This window comes from Saimiri boliviensis, chromosome 1 (assembly GCF_048565385.1).
Source record: "Saimiri boliviensis isolate mSaiBol1 chromosome 1, mSaiBol1.pri, whole genome shotgun sequence".
NCBI classification, from domain to species: domain Eukaryota; kingdom Metazoa; phylum Chordata; class Mammalia; order Primates; family Cebidae; genus Saimiri; species Saimiri boliviensis.
This window is the reverse complement of record NC_133449.1, coordinates 164,086,505-164,107,943: the sequence shown is the minus strand read 5'-3', so window position 1 is coordinate 164,107,943 and position 21,439 is coordinate 164,086,505. Positions and strand designations below refer to the sequence as shown.

Genomic DNA, 21,439 nt, shown 5'->3' with positions numbered 1-21,439 from the left:
ACCTCAGGTTCCACATCTGCGGATTCAACCAACTACAGATTAAAAATATTCAGGAACAAAACCAATAAAAAATAACAATACAGTAATTAATAATGCAAGTTTTAAAAACGATATCCATGGCCGGGCGCGGTGGCTCAAGCCTGTAATCCCAGGACTTTGGGGGGCCGAGGTGGGTGGATCACGAGGTCAAGAGATCGAGACCATCCTGTTCAACATGGTGAAACCCCATCTCTACTAAAAATACAAAAAATTAGCTGGGCATGGTGGCGTGTGCCTGTAATCCCAGCTACTCAGGAGGCTGAGGCAGGAGAATTGCCTGAACCCAGAAGGCGGAGGTTGTGGTGAGCCGAGATTGTGCCATTGCACTCCAGCCTGGGTAACGAGCGAAACTCCGTCTCCAAAAAAAAAAAAAAAGACAATATCCGTAACAACTATTTACATAGCATTTATATTGGTATTACAATTAACATAGAGATGATTTAGAGTATACAAGAAGATGTACCTAGGTTATATGCAGATACCACCCTATTGTATATAAGAGACTTGAACTCATCTGTAGATTTTGATATCTGTGGGAGGGTCCAGGAATCAGTCCCTCACAGATACTGAGAGGTGACTGTAGGTTGATGTTATTTATATTTTTTGGTGAATGTATGTTTTTTAAGCAGTTGTTTATTTTTTAACAATGAGAGATGGTTTAACCACGCTCTGATTTGCTAAGTGTTTTGTTGCTTTGTTTTCCCTCAGATGCATATGAACCAGATGGTTACAACCCAGAAGCTCCTAGTATTACTAGTTCTGGTAGATCTCAGTACAGACAGTTCTTTTCAAGAACACAGACACAGCGCCCCAATCTGATTGGCCTAACATCTGGAGATATGGATGCAAATCCAAGAGGTGAGAGTGTTTTGAACTTTTTCTGATGCTGTGTTATGCAATAGTTGAATATAGTTATTACATTTGCATTTCTGGCCTTGCTTGAGGAAATTAAGGTTCAGATTACTTACATATCATCTCTTTGAAGGGTGCTATATATTTATCTCCGAAGTTTTTAAATAACTATCTCTAAATTTTGTTTTAAAGCTATAGTGAGAATATGTTTGCTTTTAAATGCAGATCATACTAGTATTAATTGCTTTTTTTGGGGTATGACTTTAGGCTGTTTTGGTTTTGTTGCTAGGCACTGTGTTAGATATTATGTATAGAAATATGAAATTACTGATCCTCTCCCTCAAAGAACTGATCATTAAAGGGCCTACTTTGTATCCTGAGAGCTATGCATCACACTAATAATAGTGAGAATCTAAAACATTACATTTATCATTTGATAATTTTTAACACCAATGATTACTTCTTTAAATTAGGACCTTTACAGAGCTTAGGAATAAACCTTAAAAAAATGAAACAAAACCAAGATTAAATGTAAGCATTTACCTTTAATACGGCTGATAACCTCATACCTACTCCCCCACTAAAAAGGTTGGTTAATGATGGTTAGTTTGATGAGATTCCTTTTTTTTTTTTTTTTTTTTAACTATTACAGATTTCCAGTATGTAATTTCAATATGAGTGACTGGCCATAGACTGCACTGACAATAGTTTTTTGATTAATTTAATCATATGGCAAACATTTTCCCTTTTTTCCTTTCCTTTCCCTTTTCCCCTTTCCCCTTGTTCCTCCTTCTTCCCCCTTATTCCTCCTTCTTTTTCCTTCTTCCCTTTTCTTTCCTCTTCTCCCCTCTTCTTCCCCCTCCTTCTCCCTTCTTCCCCCTTCCTCCAACTTCCTCCTTTCCTTTCCTTTGTTCTTTCCTTTCCTTTCCTGAAACAGATTCTGGCTCTGTTCCGTAGGTTGGAGTGCAGTGGCTCCATCCTGCCTCACTGCAACCTCTGCCTACTGGATTCAAGTGATTCCCCTGCCTCTGCCTCCCAAGTAGCCGAGATTACAAGTGTGTGTCACCACACCCAGCTAATTTTTGTACTTTTAGTAGAGATGGGGTTTTACTATGTTGGCCAGGCTGGTCTTGAACTCCTGACCTCAGGTGATCCGCCCATCTTGGCCTCTGAAAGTGCTGGGATTACAGGCGTGAGCCACTGTGGCCAGCCTACCATTTTCTTGTTCTTTCTATTCTAGTTTTATTAATTCTTCTTTACTGCCATTAATAACACTATAAGAATATATATGTGTGTGTCTGTGTGTGTGTGTGTGTGTATATATATATATATATATATATATATATGTAGAGAGAGAGAGAGAGTGTGTATATATATATAATAATAATTATTATTATTATTTTTTTAAGAGACAGAGTTTCCTTCTGTTGGCCCAGGCTGGAGTGCAGTGGTGCAATCTAGACTCACTGCAATCTCCAACTCCTGGGTTCAAGCAATTGACCTGCCTCAGCTGCCTGAGCAGCTGGGATTACAAGTGTGTGCCACTACAGCCTGGCTAATTTTTGTATTTTTAGTAGAGAGAGGGTTTCACCATATTGGTCAGGCTGATCTTGAACTCCTGACCTCAGGTAATCTGCTCACCTCAGCCTCCAGAAGTGTTGGGATTACTGGCACAAGCCACTATGCCCAGCCTCATGTATATTATTGTTTCCCATATTTCTATTTTTATTCTCCTTTTACAAGTGAAAATACTGAGACTTAGAGAGGTTTAAAGAACTTGCCCAAGGCCACCCAGCTGTTAGGTGGCAGAACTATAATTCAAAGTAGAAGTAATGTTTTATATAAAATAGGATTTCTTTGTTTTCTTGGACAAGTCACTTAACCTTTAGTAGCTATATTTCTTTCGTTTAATATGACACAATTAAATTTAAAAAATAAAGCATTAGACAATGTTAGCTGGTAACAATAAAAACTGTTTAAGGAGAACATAATAGCATGTCAAATTCTAGAATGCTTTATGCCATCACAGTTGCTGTCGTCTTCATTAGCCTTCTGAAAACACAAGTCCTGCAAGAGCAAGGATCTTGTCTGTTTTATTCACAAATGTACACCCAAGGTCTGCTATAGTTGCTGAGCTGTAAAGTAGCTAAATGTTAAGTAAATGAATCCTTACATCATAATTTCCCTGACACAAAGATGAAATCAGATGTACCAATTCCCAACCATATCCCTACCCCAGCATTCACCCTAGTTTATTCTTTGCTTAGTGGAGTTGCTAAAGTTAGGGGATATAGTGTTTAATAGGCATAGTTTTGTGTTAATTTCCTTTTGTTCAGTATACCTCTTCCTACCCAAAGATTATTTATTGTATGGACAGTTTCTTAGAGTATTTCTGCCAGTTTATAGTATTGGCTTTGGATTTTCTTCCCAACTTTAAACCTGTGGAAAATCAAAAGAAACACAGCAAACATCTGAATGCCTTCATTTAGATTTACTAGTAACATTTTGTTACCTTTGGGCATGAATGCTCTCATGTGTGCTCTCTCTTCTCTTTCTTCTCTCTGCTCACATTTTTTTGTTGAATCTCTTGAAAGTCAGTGGTAGACACAGTGAAACTTTAACTCCTTTACATTATATTTAAGAATAAGACAGTCCTATATAAGCACAGTATTATTGCCACACATAAAATCATAATTCCACAATATATTATCCTTATGATGTGGTCAACCTCTTGTTGAATCATATCAGAAAGCAAATAATGTCCATTAATGGTGCTAAGTTTGATTGCTTGTATATAGTGATAATTGTTAGAGCTCTCCATTGTAAATATAATTTTTGGAGTGATACTTTGTCACCATATAAATATTTTATTTTCCAATAGCCTTTCAGAACCAGTATATTTTTTATCTATTGATCATCCATGCCTGAGTCAATTACTACATCAAGGTTAACTTTGAGTTTTGAAACATGGATTTCTATTTTTTATAGAAAAACGCATTTGTAACTTTTTCTTGCTGTTAGGCATTTCTAAAAGAGAAATGATAGTAGTTGAAATATTCATAGTACTATTTAGCTTTTAGACTAAATATTATTAATCATTGAGATTCCTGAACAACTTAGTAATTTGAATTTTTGTTTCCAACAGCTGCTAACATTGTGATCCAGACTGAACCACCAGTTCCTGTTTCGATTAATAGCAACATAACCAGAGTAGTTCTAGAACCAGATAGCCGAAAAAGAGCCATAAGTGGTTTGGAAGGTCCACTCACAAAGAAACCTTGGCTGGGAAAGTAAGATAATTTGCTAATTAATAACATCTAATTGTTATTGTTGTTGTTTGCATTACTAAATTCATAAAATTTGTCATTAATGATTTTCAAACTAAGTGTCTCAAAGTTAGGGTTCCAGGAGATGTGTTTAGAATCTTGAAAAAATTAAAAAGTTAACAATATTCATAATAGGTTTTTTTTTTTTTTTTTTTTTTTTTGAGACAGTCTTGCTCTTGTCACCCAGGCTGGAGTGGAATGGCTCAATCTTGGCTCACCACAACCTCCACTTCCAGGGTTCAAGCAGTTCTCCTGCACCAGCCTCCTGAGTAGCTGGGATCACGGCTGCCCACCACCACGCCTGGCTAATTTTTTCTATTTTTAGTAGAGACAGTTTCACCATGTTGGTCAGGCTGGTCTCGAACTCCTCACCTCAGGTGATCCACCAGCCTCAGCCTCTCAAAGTGTTGGGATTATAGGAGTGTACTACTGTACCTGGCCCATAATGGTATTTCTAATTTGCAACTACCTATTTCTATTATGCCTAACCAAATGAGACACTGGCAATGGTTAGAAAAGAAGAAAAATGAAATAAATGGTAAAAAAAAAAGTTTAGTACGTTTGCAGAAGTTGAAAAATATGCAATTAAAGATGATATTCTAGCCAGGCATGGTGGCTCACATCTGTAATCCCAGCACTTCGGGAGGCTGAGATGGGTGGATCACCTGAGGTCAGGAGTTTGAGACCAGCCTGACCAACATGGAGAAATTCCATCTCTACTAAAAATACAAAATTAGCTGGGCATGGTGGTGAATGCCTGTAATCCCAGCTACTTGGGAGGCTGAAGCAGAATAATTGCTTGAACCCAGGAGACGGAGGTTGTAGTGAGCCGAGATCGTGCCACTGCACTTGAGCCTAGGCAACAAGAGCAAAACTCTGTCTCAAAAAAAAAAAAAAAAAAAAGTTGATGTTCTAGCCTTACTTAGACTCCTTGATAATTGTGGTATTCTTTTTGGCATATGATTTTAAGCTTCAGTTGGGCCTTTTCTTTTGGTAATCTTTTGCGTTCACCTTGCTCTTCAACTTTTTTATTCTCATGTGATAAGAACAATGTGAAAATTGCTTAGTAACTTCTGAAGAATGTTAAGGGCTTACAAGAAGCACTTAAAAAAATTAATCAATTAATGAATTATATAGAGACAGGGTCTTACTATGTTGCCCAGACTGGTCTGGAACCCCTGGGCTCAAGCATTTCTCCTGCCTTGACCTCTCAGAGTGCTGGCATTATAGGCATGAGCCACTGCACCCAGCCTCTAACCTGCTTCTTGATGTTAATATATTTTCTGTGGTTTGAATTTTTAATATAATGTTTCATAGGATTTTGAAAAAGTTTTCTGGGATTATAGGTGTGAGCCACCATGCCCAGCAACAAAAGGCACTTAGGGGAAAAAAAAAAAATATATATATATATATATAAACTTAAATTCTTGGTGGTTATTATATCTCTTGCCTAGGCATGAAGTAGGAGAATTAACCAAGATATATTAATCTTCCTTTTAGGCAAGGAAATAACAATCAAAATAAACCGGGGTTCTTACGAAAGAATCAGTATACAAACACCAAATTAGAAGTCAAGAAAATCCCTCAGGAATTGAACAACATTACCAAGCTCAATGAACACTTCAGCAAATTTGGAACTATTGTTAATATCCAGGTAAATGTGGCTGTGTCAGTGACAGAATCCAGGCATTTTATGAGTCTTGGAAATATTTCTATCAGCTCACCTTGCTTAAATGAGTCAGTGGTTATTCTGATCATTTGTATACCCACTTTTATGATGGACTTGTTAAACCATGTTTGTTCTTGTGAATTCATTTGGTTCTTTAGTGCAGTCTCTTCCCGAAAGAGAATGGGTAGTTGCTGTATTTTTGTTCATAGTTCTATCTCAGAACAAATGACTTTTTAAATACCTGAGTTAATGTTATAATTAGGTAGCTGATATTTTTGGTAATGTCCAAGATTATAATTTTGTCAACTCACCTTCTTTTATATTGTGGTAAAATAGTAGTTGGTTGAAGATGGTTCTAATGTTGAGAATTTTAGGCAGTGTAATGTGTAATCCAAGATCAAATAAATCATAGCTTTGTATTTCTCTGTCTACTTGTTAGTTATTTGAATTTATGAATTTATGGTTGGGCATTACGTTGTCATTGAGAGTACTGGAAGGCTAGATTAAATTTGGATTTTAATCTGTTATCCCTGATACTTAAGTGTTGTCATCAAACCAAAATAAGCTGAGTTAAAGAAGATGGTGTTGTGGAAGTTGGTATTTCAAAGAATTGAACCAAAGTGGTCTTTTCTTTTTGTTCTTTTTTTTTTTTTTTTTTTTTTGGAGATAGAGTCTCACTCAGGCTAAAATGCAGTGGTGCGATCTCAGCTTACTAAAACCTCTGCCTCCCAGGTTCAAGTGATTCTTCAGCCTCAGCCTTCTCAGTAGCTGGGACTACACGCGTGTGCCACCACACCTGGCTAATTTTTTTGTATTTTTAGTCGTGATGGGGTTTCACCATGTTGGCCAGGCTGGTGTCGATCTCCTGACCTCAGGTGATCCACCCACCTCATCCTCCCAAAGTGCTGGGATTACTGACATGAGCCATCACACCTGGCCTTTTTTTATATTTTGAGACAGGGTCTCGCTTTGTTGCCTAGGCTGGAGTACAGTGGTGCAGTTTTGGCTCACTGCAGCTTCTGACTCCCAGACTCAAGCAGTCCTCCTACTGCAGCCTCCTGAGTAGCTGGCACCCTAGGCACACACCACCATGCCTGGCTGTGCATGGCTAATTTTGTGTGCGTGCGTGCATGCATGGGTGGGTGTTGCGCTGGTTTTAAACTCCTAGACTCAAGTGATTCATCCACTTTAGCCTCCCAAAGTGCTGGGATTATAGGCATGATTTACTATGCCTGGCCTTATTTTTTTATTTAAAGCTATACTGTTTTTATTTATTTATATGGAACAACATGTATATACACACACACACACACACACATTCTCTTTTTAAAAATGCTTCATATGGGGCTAGATGCAGTAGCTCACACCTGTAATACTAGCACTTTAGGAGGCCGAGCTGGGTGGATCAGTAGAGGCCAGGAGTTTGAGACCAGCCTGGCCAACACGGTGAAACCCTGTGTCTATTAAAAATACAAAAATTAGCCAGGTGTGGTGGCACGCACCTGTATTCCCAGCTACTTGGGAGGCTGAGGTAGGAGAATCACTTGAACCTGGGAGGTGGAGGTTGCAGAAAGCTGAGATCCTGCCACTGCAGTGTAGCCTGAGTGACAGAGCAAGAGACTGTCTCAAAACAAAAAACAAAAAACAAAAAAAACAAAAAGAAGTGCTTCATATACTTAAAACATATAAAAGATATGATCAGAGAGAGATCCAAGATGGCCAATTAAGAGCAGCTCAGGATCACAGCTCCCAGTGAAAGCGCAGAGGGTGAATGGACGCCGCATTTCCAGACAGATTTTTTCTTGCCCACAGACCAGGAGGTTCCCAGGCAAAGGAGCCCCACGGGTCGCCAGCACGACTCTTTTGGCCGGAGCGGCTGTTTTGCTGGCACCCCGGTGCAGCAGATCTCAATACAAAATACACGGGACTCAGTGCCCTTTTGGCTGGCAAATGGAGCTCTGGGAAGGCAGAGTTGCCCATTCAGCTGATTAAAAAGGGGACTGAAATGGGGAGCCAGGCTAGGAGATTCTCCAGCAAAAAAGTGCCACGAATCTCAGCACCGCTGTTTCATTCGGCACAGTGGGTCGCTGCACGGGAAATCACACAGCAGCTCTGAATGAACAACGGAGCCCACAGCTCAGCACTTGAGCTTCTATAAAAGACAGACTGTCTCCTCAAGGAGCTCCCTGACCCTCGTATACCCAAAGAGTCACCTCATAAAGGAGAGCTCAGACTGACATTTGGTGGATATCCTTCTAGGACAAAGATAGCAGAAGAAGAAACTGGTAGCAACCCTTACTGTTCTGCAGCTGCTGTAGGTGATCCCCAGGCAAGCAGGGCCTGGAGTGGACCTCAGCAGTCCTACAGCAGAGGGGCCAGACTGTTAGAAGGAAAACTTAAGAAACAGAAGTAACTTCATTATCAACAAACTGGACGTCCACTCAGAGACTCAATCTGAAAGTGGTCAACTACAAAGACGACAGGTGGATAAATCCACAAAGACGGGAAGAAACCAGTGCAAAAAGGCCGAAAACAGTGGAAACCAGAATGCCTCTCTTCCTACAAGGGATCGCAACTCCTCATCAGCAAGCAAACAAGGCCTGATGGAGAATTGAGTGTAATAAATTGACAGAATCATGCTTCAGAAGGTGGCTAATAAGAAACTTCTGTGAACTAAAAGAACATGTTCTAACCCAAGTATTCCCAAACTTTTTACATAGGAGGCCAGTTCACTGTCCCTCAGACCGTTGGAGGGCCGTCACATACTGTGTTCCTCTCACTGACCACCAATGAAAGAGGTGCCCCTTCCTGAAGTGCGGCAGGGGGCCGGATAAATGGCCTCGGGGCTGCATGCGGCCTGTGGGCCGTAGTTTGGGGACGCCTGTTCTAACCCAATGCAAAGAAACTAAGAACCTTGAAAAAAGATTTGACAAAATGCTAATGAGAATAGACAACTGAGAGAGGAATATAAATGAATTGATGGAGCTGAAAAACACGAGAACTTTGCAAAGCATGCACAAGTTTCAACACCCGAATTGACCAAGCAGAAGAAAGCATATCAGAGGTTGAAGATCAACTCAATGAAATAAAACGGGAAGGCAAGATTAGAGAAAAAACGGTAAAAAGGAATGAACAAAGTCTCCAAGAAATATGGGACTGTGTGAAAAGACCTAATCTACGTTTGATAGGTGTACCTGAATGTGACGAAGAGAATGAATCCAAGCTGGAAAATATTCTTCAGGATATTATCCAGGAAAACTTCCCCAACCTATCAAGGCAGGCCAATACTTAAGTCCACGAAATACAGAGAACACCACAAAGATATTCCTCAAGAAGAGCAACCTCAAGGCACATAATTGTCAGATTCACCAGGGTTGAAACGAAGAAAATGCTAAGGGCAGCCAGAGAGAAAGGTCAGGATACCCACAAAGGGAAGCCCATCAGACTCACAGCAGATCTCTCAGCAGAAACCCTACAAGCCAGAAGAGAGTGGGGACCAATATTCAACATCCTTAAAGAAAAGAACTTTCGACCCAGAATTTCATATCCAGCCAAACTAAGCTTCATGAGTGAAGGAAAAATGAAATCCTTCGTGAACAAGCAGGCACTCAGAGATTTCATCACCACCAGCCCTGCTTTACAAGAGCTTCTGAAAGAAGCACTACACATAGAAAGGAACAACCAGTACCAGCCACTCTAAAAACATACCAAGAGGTAAAGAGCATCAACTTAATGAAGAATCTGCATCAACTAATGGGCAAAACAGCCAGCTAGCTTTAAATGGCAGTATCAAATTCACACATATCAATATTAACCCTAAATGTAAATGGACTAAATGCGCCAATCAAAAGACATAGACTGGCAAATTGGATAAAAAGTGGCCCCATTCTTAAAAGGCTTCCAGCTTAGTTGGGGAGATAGCAAATAGGTCAGGTAATTTTAAAATCAAAACTAGAGAAATTTGGAACTGTAAAATGGAAGGAGAAAATTGGACTTTGAATGCTTTAGGACTAAATGTTATAGTCTTATAAAATTGCTCTATTCCTACTGAAGATTAGCCATGAATTCTGATGTAAAAGAACTCATGACTTTAGCTAAGGCATCCTATTGTCTAGCAGAAGTTTCTGCAATAAAGGAAATGTTTGATAATCTGTGCCATCCAATAAAATAGCCACTAACTACATGTGGCCTTTGAGCCTCTGAAACGTGATTAGTGCAACTGAGAAATTAAATGTTTAATTTAATTTATATTAAAATAATCACATAAAAAAAGAAAAGATACTCAGCATCATAGCTCATTAGGGAAGTGCAAAATAAAATCAAATTAAGACACTACTATACACCTTTTAGAATTGTTAAAACAGCTGATAATACAACATGCTGGTGAATATGTGGGACAACTGGAGCAAAACTCGTATGTTTCTGGTGGAAATACAAAACAAGTGTCACTTTAGAAAACAAACAAAAAAAAGAAAATGAAATTTTTATTTTAGATTAGGCTGGCAGAGAGGTGCATGCCTTTAGTCTCAGATACTTGGTAGGGTAGCCTGAGGTGGAAGGGTGGCTTGTGGTGAGGTGTTTGAGGCTGCACTGAGCTGTGATTACATCACTGCATTCCAGCCTGGGCAATAGAGCAAGACTTCCATTCTCTCTCCCTCTTTCTCTCCCTCTTTCTTTCTTTCTTTCTTTTCTTTTTTCATTTTTTCTTTCTTTCTTTCTCTCTCTGTCTCTCTCTCTCCTTCCTTCCTTTCCTTCCTTTCTTTCTTTCTTCAAAAAAAAAAAAAAGATATGATCATTCCAATTGTTTCTTTTTCTAAGTTTTTTCTAAGTTAGTACTCTTTGTGACATTTAGAAAAACTTAGATGGCTTAACATAGGTAGATATATTAATCTGCTTGAGCTACTATAACAAATACCATAGACCGATAGACCACGTGACTTAACTCACAGTTTTGGAGGCTGGGAAGTCCAAGATGAAGGTGCTGGATGATTCATTTCCTAAGGAGGGCTCTCTTCCTGGCTTGCAGATGGTTGCTCTCTTACTGTGTACTCACATGACAGACCAAGAGAAAGAAGGGGGGCTGAACTCTCTCTTCTTTTAAGGCCACCAATACTATTTATTAGGGTCCACCCTTGTGACCTCATTTAACGTTAATTACATCCTAAAAGCTCTATGTCCAAATACAGTCATGTTGGAGTTTAGGGCTTCAACATGTGTGTTTTGGGGAAAACATTCATTACATAGCAATGGGTCATAATCTGTTGGGAATTTATATTGTTCCTTTTATTTTCTTCAAGGTTGCTTTTAAGGGTGATCCAGAAGCAGCGCTAATCCAGTATCTTACCAACGAAGAGGCCAGGAAAGCCATTTCTAGCACAGAAGCAGTTCTAAACAACCGATTCATTCGAGTCTTGTGGCATAGGGAAAATAATGAGCAGTCAACATTACAGTCCTCAGCACAGCTGCTCCTGCAACAACAGCAAACACTTAGTCACCTCTCACAGCAGCACCATCACCTGCCACAGCATCTTCATCAGCAGCAGGTGCTGGTGGCCCAGTCTGCTCCTTCAACAGTGCATGGAGGTATCCAGAAGGTAATCTGGTTCACTGGGAATTAAAGGTCCTTTCTTTCAACCCTCTAGATCAGTATTTTTCAATTCCTGGTCGTTGGGTCTTCTATGTAAGAGCTACTCATAATTTGAACTGCAGAGCAGCAGCACCTGATCCCCTGGGAACTTAACTAGGAATGCAGATTCTTGGAGAAGAATTGCAGATTCTTGAGCCATACTCCATCCTACTGAATCAGAATCCCTATGGGTAGGGGCCCAAGGACTTGTGTTTTAACAAGCTCTCCGGGTGATTCTTAAATACCCTAAAGTTTGAGAAGTGGTGTTTTACATCAGAATCACTTACCTGGGTACAAATCCCTGGGCTTCACTTTCTCAAAGTTCTGTAGAGTTAGTCTGTAGATATGGGCCCTATAATGTACATGTTTAAGAAGTCCTCTTAAGTTATTGTTATGCACACTAAAGTATAATAAATATCTACCACTGAGCAATTCGGAACGTAGAGCTATTTCTTTTTGTATTAGAATCAGTCTTTTTTGTACCTACCCATATGTCCTCCTTTTTCCCATCTAAAACATTAAATGTTTCTTCTAAAAATGGGAATAGAAGCTCCAAAAGAATTGGAATTTTGCCTGTTGTGTCCATTCTATCCCTAGTGCCTAAAACAGTGTTCAGTACATATTGCTCAAAATATATTTGATTGAATAGATGAAGGAAGGAAAGAAGAAAAGAACAAACTACCACACATCAGAGCCATTCAGATATTGACCTAGATAATCTTATGCTTAGATTAAATGCATTCATATTTTTTTAAAGTATTCATCACAGTACATGGTGTCAACTCCATTTATCGTCCTGCTCATAAGCATCTAAATTTTCTTTTAGTTATGTTTGTATCCCACTTAATGTAAGGGCCCAGAAGTGAATGCTTCCCCTAGATGTTGGATAAATAGTGTAGAAACAAGTTGATACCATCACTTTCATGGTGATCATTAGGCATACTATGTTCATGCAGCTCAAGATTGCATTATGTTTTTGAGGTGATGATTTCAGTTATTCATATTGTCGCTGTCAGTTAAGACCTTCTAATTCTTTTATTTATTTATTTATTTTTTGAGTCAGTCTTGCTTTATTGTTGTTCAGGCTGGAGTGCAGTGGTGTGAACTTGGCTCACTGTTGCAACCTTCGCCTCCTGGGTTCAAGCGATTTTCCTGCCTCAGCCTCCCAAGTAGCTGCAACTACAGGCACATGTCACCACGCCTGCCCAATTTTTGTATTTTTAATCGAGATGAGGCTTCTCCATGTTGGCCAGGCTGGTCTTGAACTCCTGGCTTCAGGTGATCTGCCTGCCTTGGAATTATACACATGGGCTACTGTGCCCAACCAAGACCCTCTAATTTTTTTTTTTTTTTTTTGAGATGGATTCTCACTCTGTCACCAGGCTGGAGTGTTGGGGCATGATTTTGGCTCACTGCAACCTTTGACTCCCTGGTTCAAGCGATTCTCCTGCCTCAACCTCCCAGGTAGCTGGGATTGCAGGTAGTCGCCACCACACCCAGCTAATTTTTGTATTTTTAGTAGAGACAGGTTTCACCATGTTGGCCAGGATGGTCTCGACCTCCTGACCTCATGATTCACCCACCTCGGCCTATCAAAGTGCTGGGATTACAGATGTGAGCCACTGTGCTCGGCCAAGACTCTCTAATTCTTTCAGAGCATTACATACTGGAGGAAACATTAAAAAATAACTGTTTTTTTTGTGTGTAGTTGCATGCATTTTGTTGTGGCATGTTTTAGACATCCAAAAAAATATGAAAAATCTATCAATCATTTGTACACTCACCATTGCACTTAAAAAATAAAATTTTATAGATAATTGAAGCACCTTTCCATTCTCATTTTCTTATCTTCTTCCCTAGGGTAATTATCTTAAATTTATATTATTCCTAGGCATGTTTTCAAACTTTGGCTACTTAAGTGTTTGTTTTGTATTTGCAGATGATGAGCAAACCACAGACATCAGGTGCATATGTTCTCAACAAAGTTCCTGTTAAACATCGCCTTGGACATGCAGGTGGTAACCAGAGTGATGCATCACATTTGCTGAATCAGTCTGGTGGTGCTGGAGAAGATTGCCAGGTATGCATTTTTGTGAGCTTCAAATATATTTAGAATCATTCAGTGAATTAACAAATAAAATAAATTTGTTGTCATCCAAACAATCAAGAAAATTGTGATAGCTAATCTAAGTGTGGCAGGTATGCCTGTCTAACTTCCTTGTTTCAGTCAGAAATTTGCTAGAGAAACCTTTTTCCTATTCAAAGTTAAGTAGGAGGCTGGGCACAGTGGCTCATGCCTGTAATCCTAGCACTCTGGGAGGCTGAGGTGGGCAGATCACTTGAGGTCAGGAGTTTGAGACCAGCCTGGTCAAAATGTCAAAACTCTATCTCTACTAAAAATACAAAAAAATTAGCTGGGTGTGGTGGTAGGCACCTGTAATCCCAGCTATTTGAGGCTAGGCATAAGAATCACTTGAACTTAGGAGGCAGAGGTTGCAGTGAGCCAAGATTGCACCATTGTACTCCAGCCTGAGTGACAGAGCAAGACTCTGTTTCAAAAAAAAACCAAAAACAAAGTTAAGTAGGAATTTGAGAATTTTAGATATTTATTAATAGTTAAGTATCTTTATTAGTTAATTTCTTTAATTTCATCAAAAAAAGAAAAGAAAGAAAATAAAACTGCAAAAGAACAGCAGCAATGCAGGCAATCCCCAAAAATAGTATATAGCCTCTATAACTGAAAAAACCTGATACTGACTCATGAATAGACAAACCAGTGGAACAGAATAGAAAATCTAGAAATAGACTCAATTGCAAATAGGAGTTTATTATATAATAACAAAGTGTCCCAGATCAGTGGGGAAGTTATAGACATGTTGGTAACTTCCAGATTGGGATAATTGGATAGCCAATAGGTAAAAGATAAAATAAGATTCAATCCATTTTTTAAAAAGTTACAAACCAGTGTAAATTCCAAATGGATCTGAGATTTAGATGCTGATGGAAACACTAAATGATACAACTCTCATGAAAGGAAATTTGGCAGTACAGTATCTGGCAAAATTATGTATATGCATTACTAATCTAGTAATCTTCCTTCTAATAATCTATGTCAAAGGTACACTAGCCAAAATATGAATAGACATATGTGCAAGGCTAGTAATTGTATGTTTTTTATAATAGCAAAAGACTAGAAACAACCCAAATTCCCATCTGTAGGGGACTGGTTACTGAAAATGTAGTATATCTACACAGTAAATATACAACTATATAAAGAATGAATAATATTTTTGTATGTACTATGGAGTGATTATCAAAATATATTAAGTAAAAAAGCAAAATGGAAGAAAAAATATATAGTTGACTACTGCTGGTGTGAAAAAGTAGAGGCACTGAACACAGAGAAGTATTTGCTTATAACAGAAAAAAACAAAAAGATAATTTGTGTTATTTAAATCCTGTGGTTATGGCAAATATAGAAGAAGCTAGATGACTTTTGATTATGTTGTGTTTTATAGATTTGACTTGGAACCATGTAAATAAGTTCTGAATATAATTATGATTTTAAATGAAATAGAAAAAGTAAAAAGAAAAAAGTAAAGAGAAAAGTGAAATATATGAACTAGCATATCTGCACTGAGTGCTTTAAAACAGTGATTTGGACCATATATTCCTAATTTGATATACCCTGAGGACAAAAAACAATTTTAAAAAAAGCTCTTTCTGATCATATCATTGGCAATGTTGATATTCTGAAACCCATCTGTGAACATTGTAGGATAAATCAAATGAGGAATTAAGCTGATGTCATTGACAACTGAGATTGTCAGTATGTTTGAAGAGAGATGGAAGATAGATAAGATTAAGTAAATACCCTGTAGTCCTGCATTTGAATAGAAAGGATCAGCATAAACTCAGGTTCTATTTTATCTTAAAGAAAAAAAAAAGGCAACAAAATAATCCCAAAACATATCCCAATTCTAGTCACTGAAAAGGTGTAGGAACAATGACCAGCCCAGTCATTGAGCATCCCTAGCACTCAAAGGGACCCAGAGGTCCTTGAAGAAATGGCTGTCTCCAGACCTGAGGCTGGCAGTTTTGCAGATGAGCCTACAATATGGTGTCAAACCAGAAAGTTGAGGAGGGTGTCAAAGATTACTAGAGTCCTGTCAAAAAGAAAAACAAATCTGATCAGGGTTCTAGATCTACCCACTAATTTAAAAGAAATCTGGGGGACAGAGGAACATCTTCAAGGGTATCACAAAATCCTGTGGGGAGTAGTACTGGATGAGTGACCTGGTTTCTTCAACAATTTGCAACAAAAAGCAAGAGACGGAGAGGGAAACTATGAAGTAAAGGAGACTTTAAAGAGATACAACAAGTTGCACTTACATGGACCTTAGTAGATCCCATTTCAAATGGTGGAAAATTGTTTAGAAAATTATAAGCTGGAACTGGAGAAGTGATTATTTAATATTAAAGAAGTATTACTGCCTTTTAAGTATATGTTGTGATAGTATTATGGTTATATTGAAAAATGAGTCCTTGTCTTTTAGAGATATAATTGATTTATATTACAGATGATAGGATATTTGGGTTAAGAATGTAGTTAGTTGGGGATATAAATAAAAGAAGGTTTATGTTGCTGCTTGGTACCTTTTTTTTTTTTTTTTGTCTGTTTCAAAAATTCCATCATTTAAAAAAAAAGTGATTAAAAATTTTCAAGTCAGGTAGCTCTGACTGACTTGACCTGCCTCTTATAAGCTGTTGCTAATTTTTATGTTAATTTTATGTTAATAAGAAAGCGCAAAAGAGAAATGTGTAAACCACAAATAGTGCTCAAGAAATTGTAGTTGTTGCCATTAAAAAAATTTTTTTTAAAATTCAGCTCTCAATTCCATGTTGGTGCCATTTTAATAAAAGAAATGATAACATGAACATAAGCTATACAATGTTCTTATGGTACACACAAGACTTTCCTGTGTAAACTAGTTTAAGTTTGATAATAATTAAGTGTTGTAGTGATTGAGAGAAGTCTTACATTTGGATATATTATCTATATGATTGAATTCTCCATGGATTTCTTAATATTATTTTCTACATCTTTTATATTATTTAAGGTTAATGAAAGAGTTTTTTTTAAAGACAGGTGCTCCATATCCAGAGTAACTATTCCAGTAAGAAAATTAAAAAAAAAAAGACAGATGCAATGGCTCACACCTCTAATCCCAGCACTTTTGGGAGCCTGAGGTGGAAGGATTGCTTGACCCTAAGAGTTTGAGACCAGCCAGGGTAACATAGAGAGACCTTGTCTCTACAAAAAAGAAAAAAACCCAGCAGCCTTGGTGGCTCACACCTATAGTCCCAGCTACTCAGGAAGCTGAGGTGGGACTGAGCCCAAGAGATTGAGGCTGCAGCAAGGCGTGATTGCACCACCACACACTAGCCTGGGAAACAAAGACCCTGTAGGAAAAAGAAAAAAAGGAAGAAAGGAAAAATTTTTAAAAAAGAATGTAGCTTAATTCTTAGAAGGATTTTTCAGTTATTGGGAACAGGGTTTTTTATTGGCACTTCACTTATGAAAAACAGCTTATGACATACCCTGCAGCCAGATACTACCCACTTGCAGCCAAACAAATTCAATTTATTATTCAGAGAGGGGTATACACAATGAAACTGTGGTTGCCAGAAATACTTATTTTAGAATTTGGGCTAAGTTAGATTTAGAAGGATTTAAGGAAATAGGCATAGGCCTATTCTGTGATAGGATATCTTACAAAATCTTACCTGGAATGAGGCTAAAACAGTACGTAGTAAAGAAGCAGCAGTCATTTCCAGGATAAACGGATGTTTCGTCATTTTATGGTTTGGATAGTATTCATGTTTTTGTCTCTGTTCAGTCATGATTAGGGCGTGGTCTTGATAATTAAGTGTTTGTCTTGATCTGTTATGGTCACAATAAAAAACAGGGTTTTTTATTGGCACTTCACTTATGAAAAACAGCTTATGACATACCCTGCAGCCAGATACTACCCACTTGCAGCCAAACAAATTCAGCTTTGTCTGATGTTGGGTTTGTGAAATTGTGTTTAACATGAGGGCACTAAGGGTGTTTTATCTTTTGTGTGACAAATTGATGCATTAAAAAACTAGATTTGGTAATGAAGTTTTTAAATGTAAAAAGAAAATTTAACTCCTAAGAAGAGTAGACATACATGATCCTTTCTAAAAAATTATTCTAAGCATTTCTAAGATATAATTTAATTATATTTATCTTTGCGCCCCCCCCACTTTTTTTTTTAAATTTTTAGATATTTTCATCTCCAGGCCATCCAAAAATGATTTACAGCTCCTCAAACTTAAAGACACCGTCAAAGCTCTGTTCAGGATCTAAATCTCATGATGTTCAAGAAGTTCTTAAAAAAAAACAGGTAACAGTCTTGATTCTTCTTGCCTTACAGAAGGAAAGATGCATTGAATTGTTAAGTGGTTACGATATCACCTTTAAATCAGTTCGTGTTGTTACAGCACGACATCATAATGCTTATTTAGCTTCTTCTGTATTTAATGTCTACTTGGAAAAAAAAAGATGAACATACAGAAAAAATGTTTCACAATTGCCATTCAGAATTTTTTTTAACTACTCACACTATTATTCCCTCCAATTGTAGTGTTTCTTTTTTAATCCCAAAGTAGATAATGATTCACATAAAATAGAACATTTTTGTAGTTACTATGATTTAGTTCTGAGTTTCATTGTCATCCTATTAAGTTCACACAGTGTTTCCCAAATAAAATAGATATTGATATGTACTGTAAAGCTCAGTATAATTAGAGTTTTAATTAACAGGAGGGTGAGAGGCAAAATTTTCTGGGTGAAATCCATAGATTTTACTCTACCATTTCTAACCTATAGCTGTATCTCAGTGTTTCTTTCTCTTTTCTTTTCTTTTTTTTTTTTGAGACAGTGTCTCAATCTGTTATTCAGGTTGAGTACGGTGGCATGATCATGGCTCACTGCAGTCTTGATGTCCCAGGCTCAAACAATCCTCCCACTTTAGCCTTTTGAGTAGCTGGTACTATAGGCACGTGCCAACATACCCAGGCTAATTTTGTTGATTTTTTGTAGAGGCAGAGTCTCATTTTGTTGCCCAGGCTGGCTGGTCTTTAACTCCTGGACTCAAGCAGTCCTTCCACCTCAGCCTCCCAAAGTGCTAGGATTACAGGTTGAGCCACTGTGCCCAGCCTCAGTTTTAAACTTCAAACTTTAAAAATAAGGATTTAGCTTATTGCATTGGCAAGTGAAAACAACTTTTGTTTTTCTTTATAAGAACATTCAACTCATTCATGTCAATAAATCTTATAGATACAGCTAATTAGGTCCAATATTTTAAATATTTTTTAAGTACAGTGGTAAACTCTATTATATTCAAAAAGTGTTAGGGAAAACGTATTCAAAAGTTTCATCTCTGGTTTCAGCTATGTTTTCATTAGGAGGGCAGTCTGTCTCAGGGATGACCCAGAAAAAATGAATTGAGAATGGTGGCAAATTACGTTACCTGTATTAATTTCTTTTTTACTTATACAGGAGGCAATAAAGCTGCAACAAGATATGAGGAAAAAAAAGCAAGAAATGTTAGAAAAACAAATAGAATGCCAAAAGGTAAGACAAGAGCTCATTATTTGTATGCTAGAATTGATGTATGGAATTGACTGTGAAAGTTTTATCCATAATTTTAAAAGACTTCTTTATATTAAAGTTTATTAAGCATGATTTTACCTTTTTCTGTTTATTTTGTAGATGTTAATATCCAAGTTAGAAAAAAACAAAAACATGAAACCAGAAGAAAGAGCAAATATAATGAAGACTTTGAAAGAGCTTGGAGAGAAGATCTCACAATTAAAAGATGAATTAAAAACATCTTCTGCAGTCTCCACACCATCGAAAGTGAAGACAAAAACAGAGGTATCTATTTGCATTTTTTATTTAACATAGGGTTATTGAACACATGCTGCTTGGCACCTTGAAAGAACAATGGAACCCTTAGGTAGCTAATATTGTAATAGGAATATAGGCAAACAATTACAGTACTTTAAAACAAAAAATCCTAATTATAGTACTTTAAAAAAAAAAAAAAAAAAAAAGAGAGAATGTCTCACTATATTGCCCAGGCTGGCTTCAAATACAGTCCTCCCACCTTGGCCTCCCAGAGTGCTAGGATTACAGGTGTGAGCCACTGTACCCAGCTGCCATAATTTTTTTTTTTTTTAGTGTTTCTGTAGATGCTGGGTACTCTGGAAAGGGGTTGATAATACCCTGTTTGAACAAATTTGTGTTTTTAAACTAAATATTTTGGTTCCCTGCTGAAGATGACACTAATAGAGTGATGGTGGTGAAAGAGGTATTTCCCATTTCAGCAGTGCTATTACAGTACTGTAATAAAACTATCCTTTTTAGTAGCCTGGCTATTCACATGGATAAAAATGTGGCATGTTATTAAAAAGAATAATCAGAAGTTCTAGATCTGTTTAAGTCTAATTTTATTAATTTCCATCTGTTTCCTTGGCTGTACTTGGTTTAGACAGTGGTTCCATTGTACCACAGTTCTGTAGTGTGATTATAGGTAATTCCAGTCCTCCGAGAACTGGTAATAAATTTGTCAGATATGTAGAATGTACATTGTTATATACAGTATTACATTAAATTTGAAATTATGTTTCTCTATCAGTATACAAACAGTGTTTAAGGTATCTTAGAAATATAATAAAAAATTTTTATTGAAATTTTTCCTAATTATAGAAAGAATATATGTACATTTTAAAAATTAAAGAGGTGAAAAAAATGACTGGCAGTCAGTGCCTCTTAAAGACTGATAAATAATTTGTCTCTAACAAAAAAGAGAATGGCAGCAGTTATGGATTCCAATCTGCTAGTAATTACGTAGCTGTTACTTTTGTAATACAGATAACACTTTTACTATGTAATTTATTTTGATCCATTGTGTTTCATTTGTGATACTTTATAATGTGACAGTTATTCTCAACTCCCTCATCTTAGGTGTCTGTTTCTAGGATCTGATTTTTAGGCCATCTAATGCTTATTATTTTTCATTGAGATCCATACACTTTCTATGTGTTGGCACTACTAGATCTGTAAAGTTACTTTCTTTAAAACACCCATGTTTATTGCATCCTCTGTCTCATTGTGTGTCATTTTGTAACTATAATGTTCTGGAGAAGATCTTCTAAGTTATGTAAAAAATACCTTTTCATTTTTAATTATTCCAAAGGCCCAGAAGGAGTTATTAGATACGGAACTGGACCTCCATAAGAGGCTGTCCTCAGGAGAAGACACAACGGAATTACGGAAGAAACTCAGTCAGTTACAGGTTGAGGTGAGATTTAAAAGGAGTTATTGCCTCACCACATTTAACATCTCAAAAAAGTTTTCCTTTGCTGTCTAAGGTTTAGTCTAACTGTATGCTGCATTCTACTTTTTGTTGTTATTCAGGCTGCTCGGTTAGGTATTTTACCTGTGGGTCGAGGAAAGACCATGTCCTCTCAAGGTCGAGGAAGAGGCCGAGGGCGTGGAGGAAGAGGAAGGGGCTCACTAAATCACATGGTGGTGGACCATCGCCCCAAAGCACTAACAGTCGGAGGATTCATTGAGGAAGAAAAAGAAGATTTGCTTCAGCATTTCTCAGTAAGTTGTTAAAATACTAAATGCTAACTCTGTGAACATTGTTTTCCTTGGTGCAGTGTGTGTGTCAAATGTTTTATAGATTAGACAATTTATAGTTGTAAAAAACATGAGTCCTAACAAATGCCTATTAATTTATTTAAAAAAAAGAAGCAGCTCTTGCTTTTGATTCCATAGTACTCCACTTAAGTGCATTTGTAGTGACAAGTTATCCCAAAGCTGCATTT

The 21,439-nt window shown here is 37.5% G+C and overlaps 1 protein-coding gene across 2 annotated transcripts in view; it reads left to right on the top strand.

Moving 5' to 3' along the window:
- Positions 1 to 21,439, top strand: part of RBM27 (RNA binding motif protein 27) — an 86,422-nt gene that overhangs the window by 52,650 nt on the left and 12,333 nt on the right. For both annotated transcript variants that reach the window (XM_010344510.3, XM_003933967.4), the window contains 10 exons: positions 748 to 897; positions 4,037 to 4,181; positions 5,718 to 5,871; positions 11,184 to 11,480; positions 13,452 to 13,592; positions 17,824 to 17,943; positions 19,101 to 19,175; positions 19,314 to 19,478; positions 20,803 to 20,907; positions 21,024 to 21,215. In XM_010344510.3, coding sequence (XP_010342812.1) covers positions 748 to 897; positions 4,037 to 4,181; positions 5,718 to 5,871; positions 11,184 to 11,480; positions 13,452 to 13,592; positions 17,824 to 17,943; positions 19,101 to 19,175; positions 19,314 to 19,478; positions 20,803 to 20,907; positions 21,024 to 21,215 — 1,544 coding nt within the window. The remainder of the gene's footprint in view (positions 1 to 747; positions 898 to 4,036; positions 4,182 to 5,717; positions 5,872 to 11,183; positions 11,481 to 13,451; positions 13,593 to 17,823; positions 17,944 to 19,100; positions 19,176 to 19,313; positions 19,479 to 20,802; positions 20,908 to 21,023; positions 21,216 to 21,439) is intronic.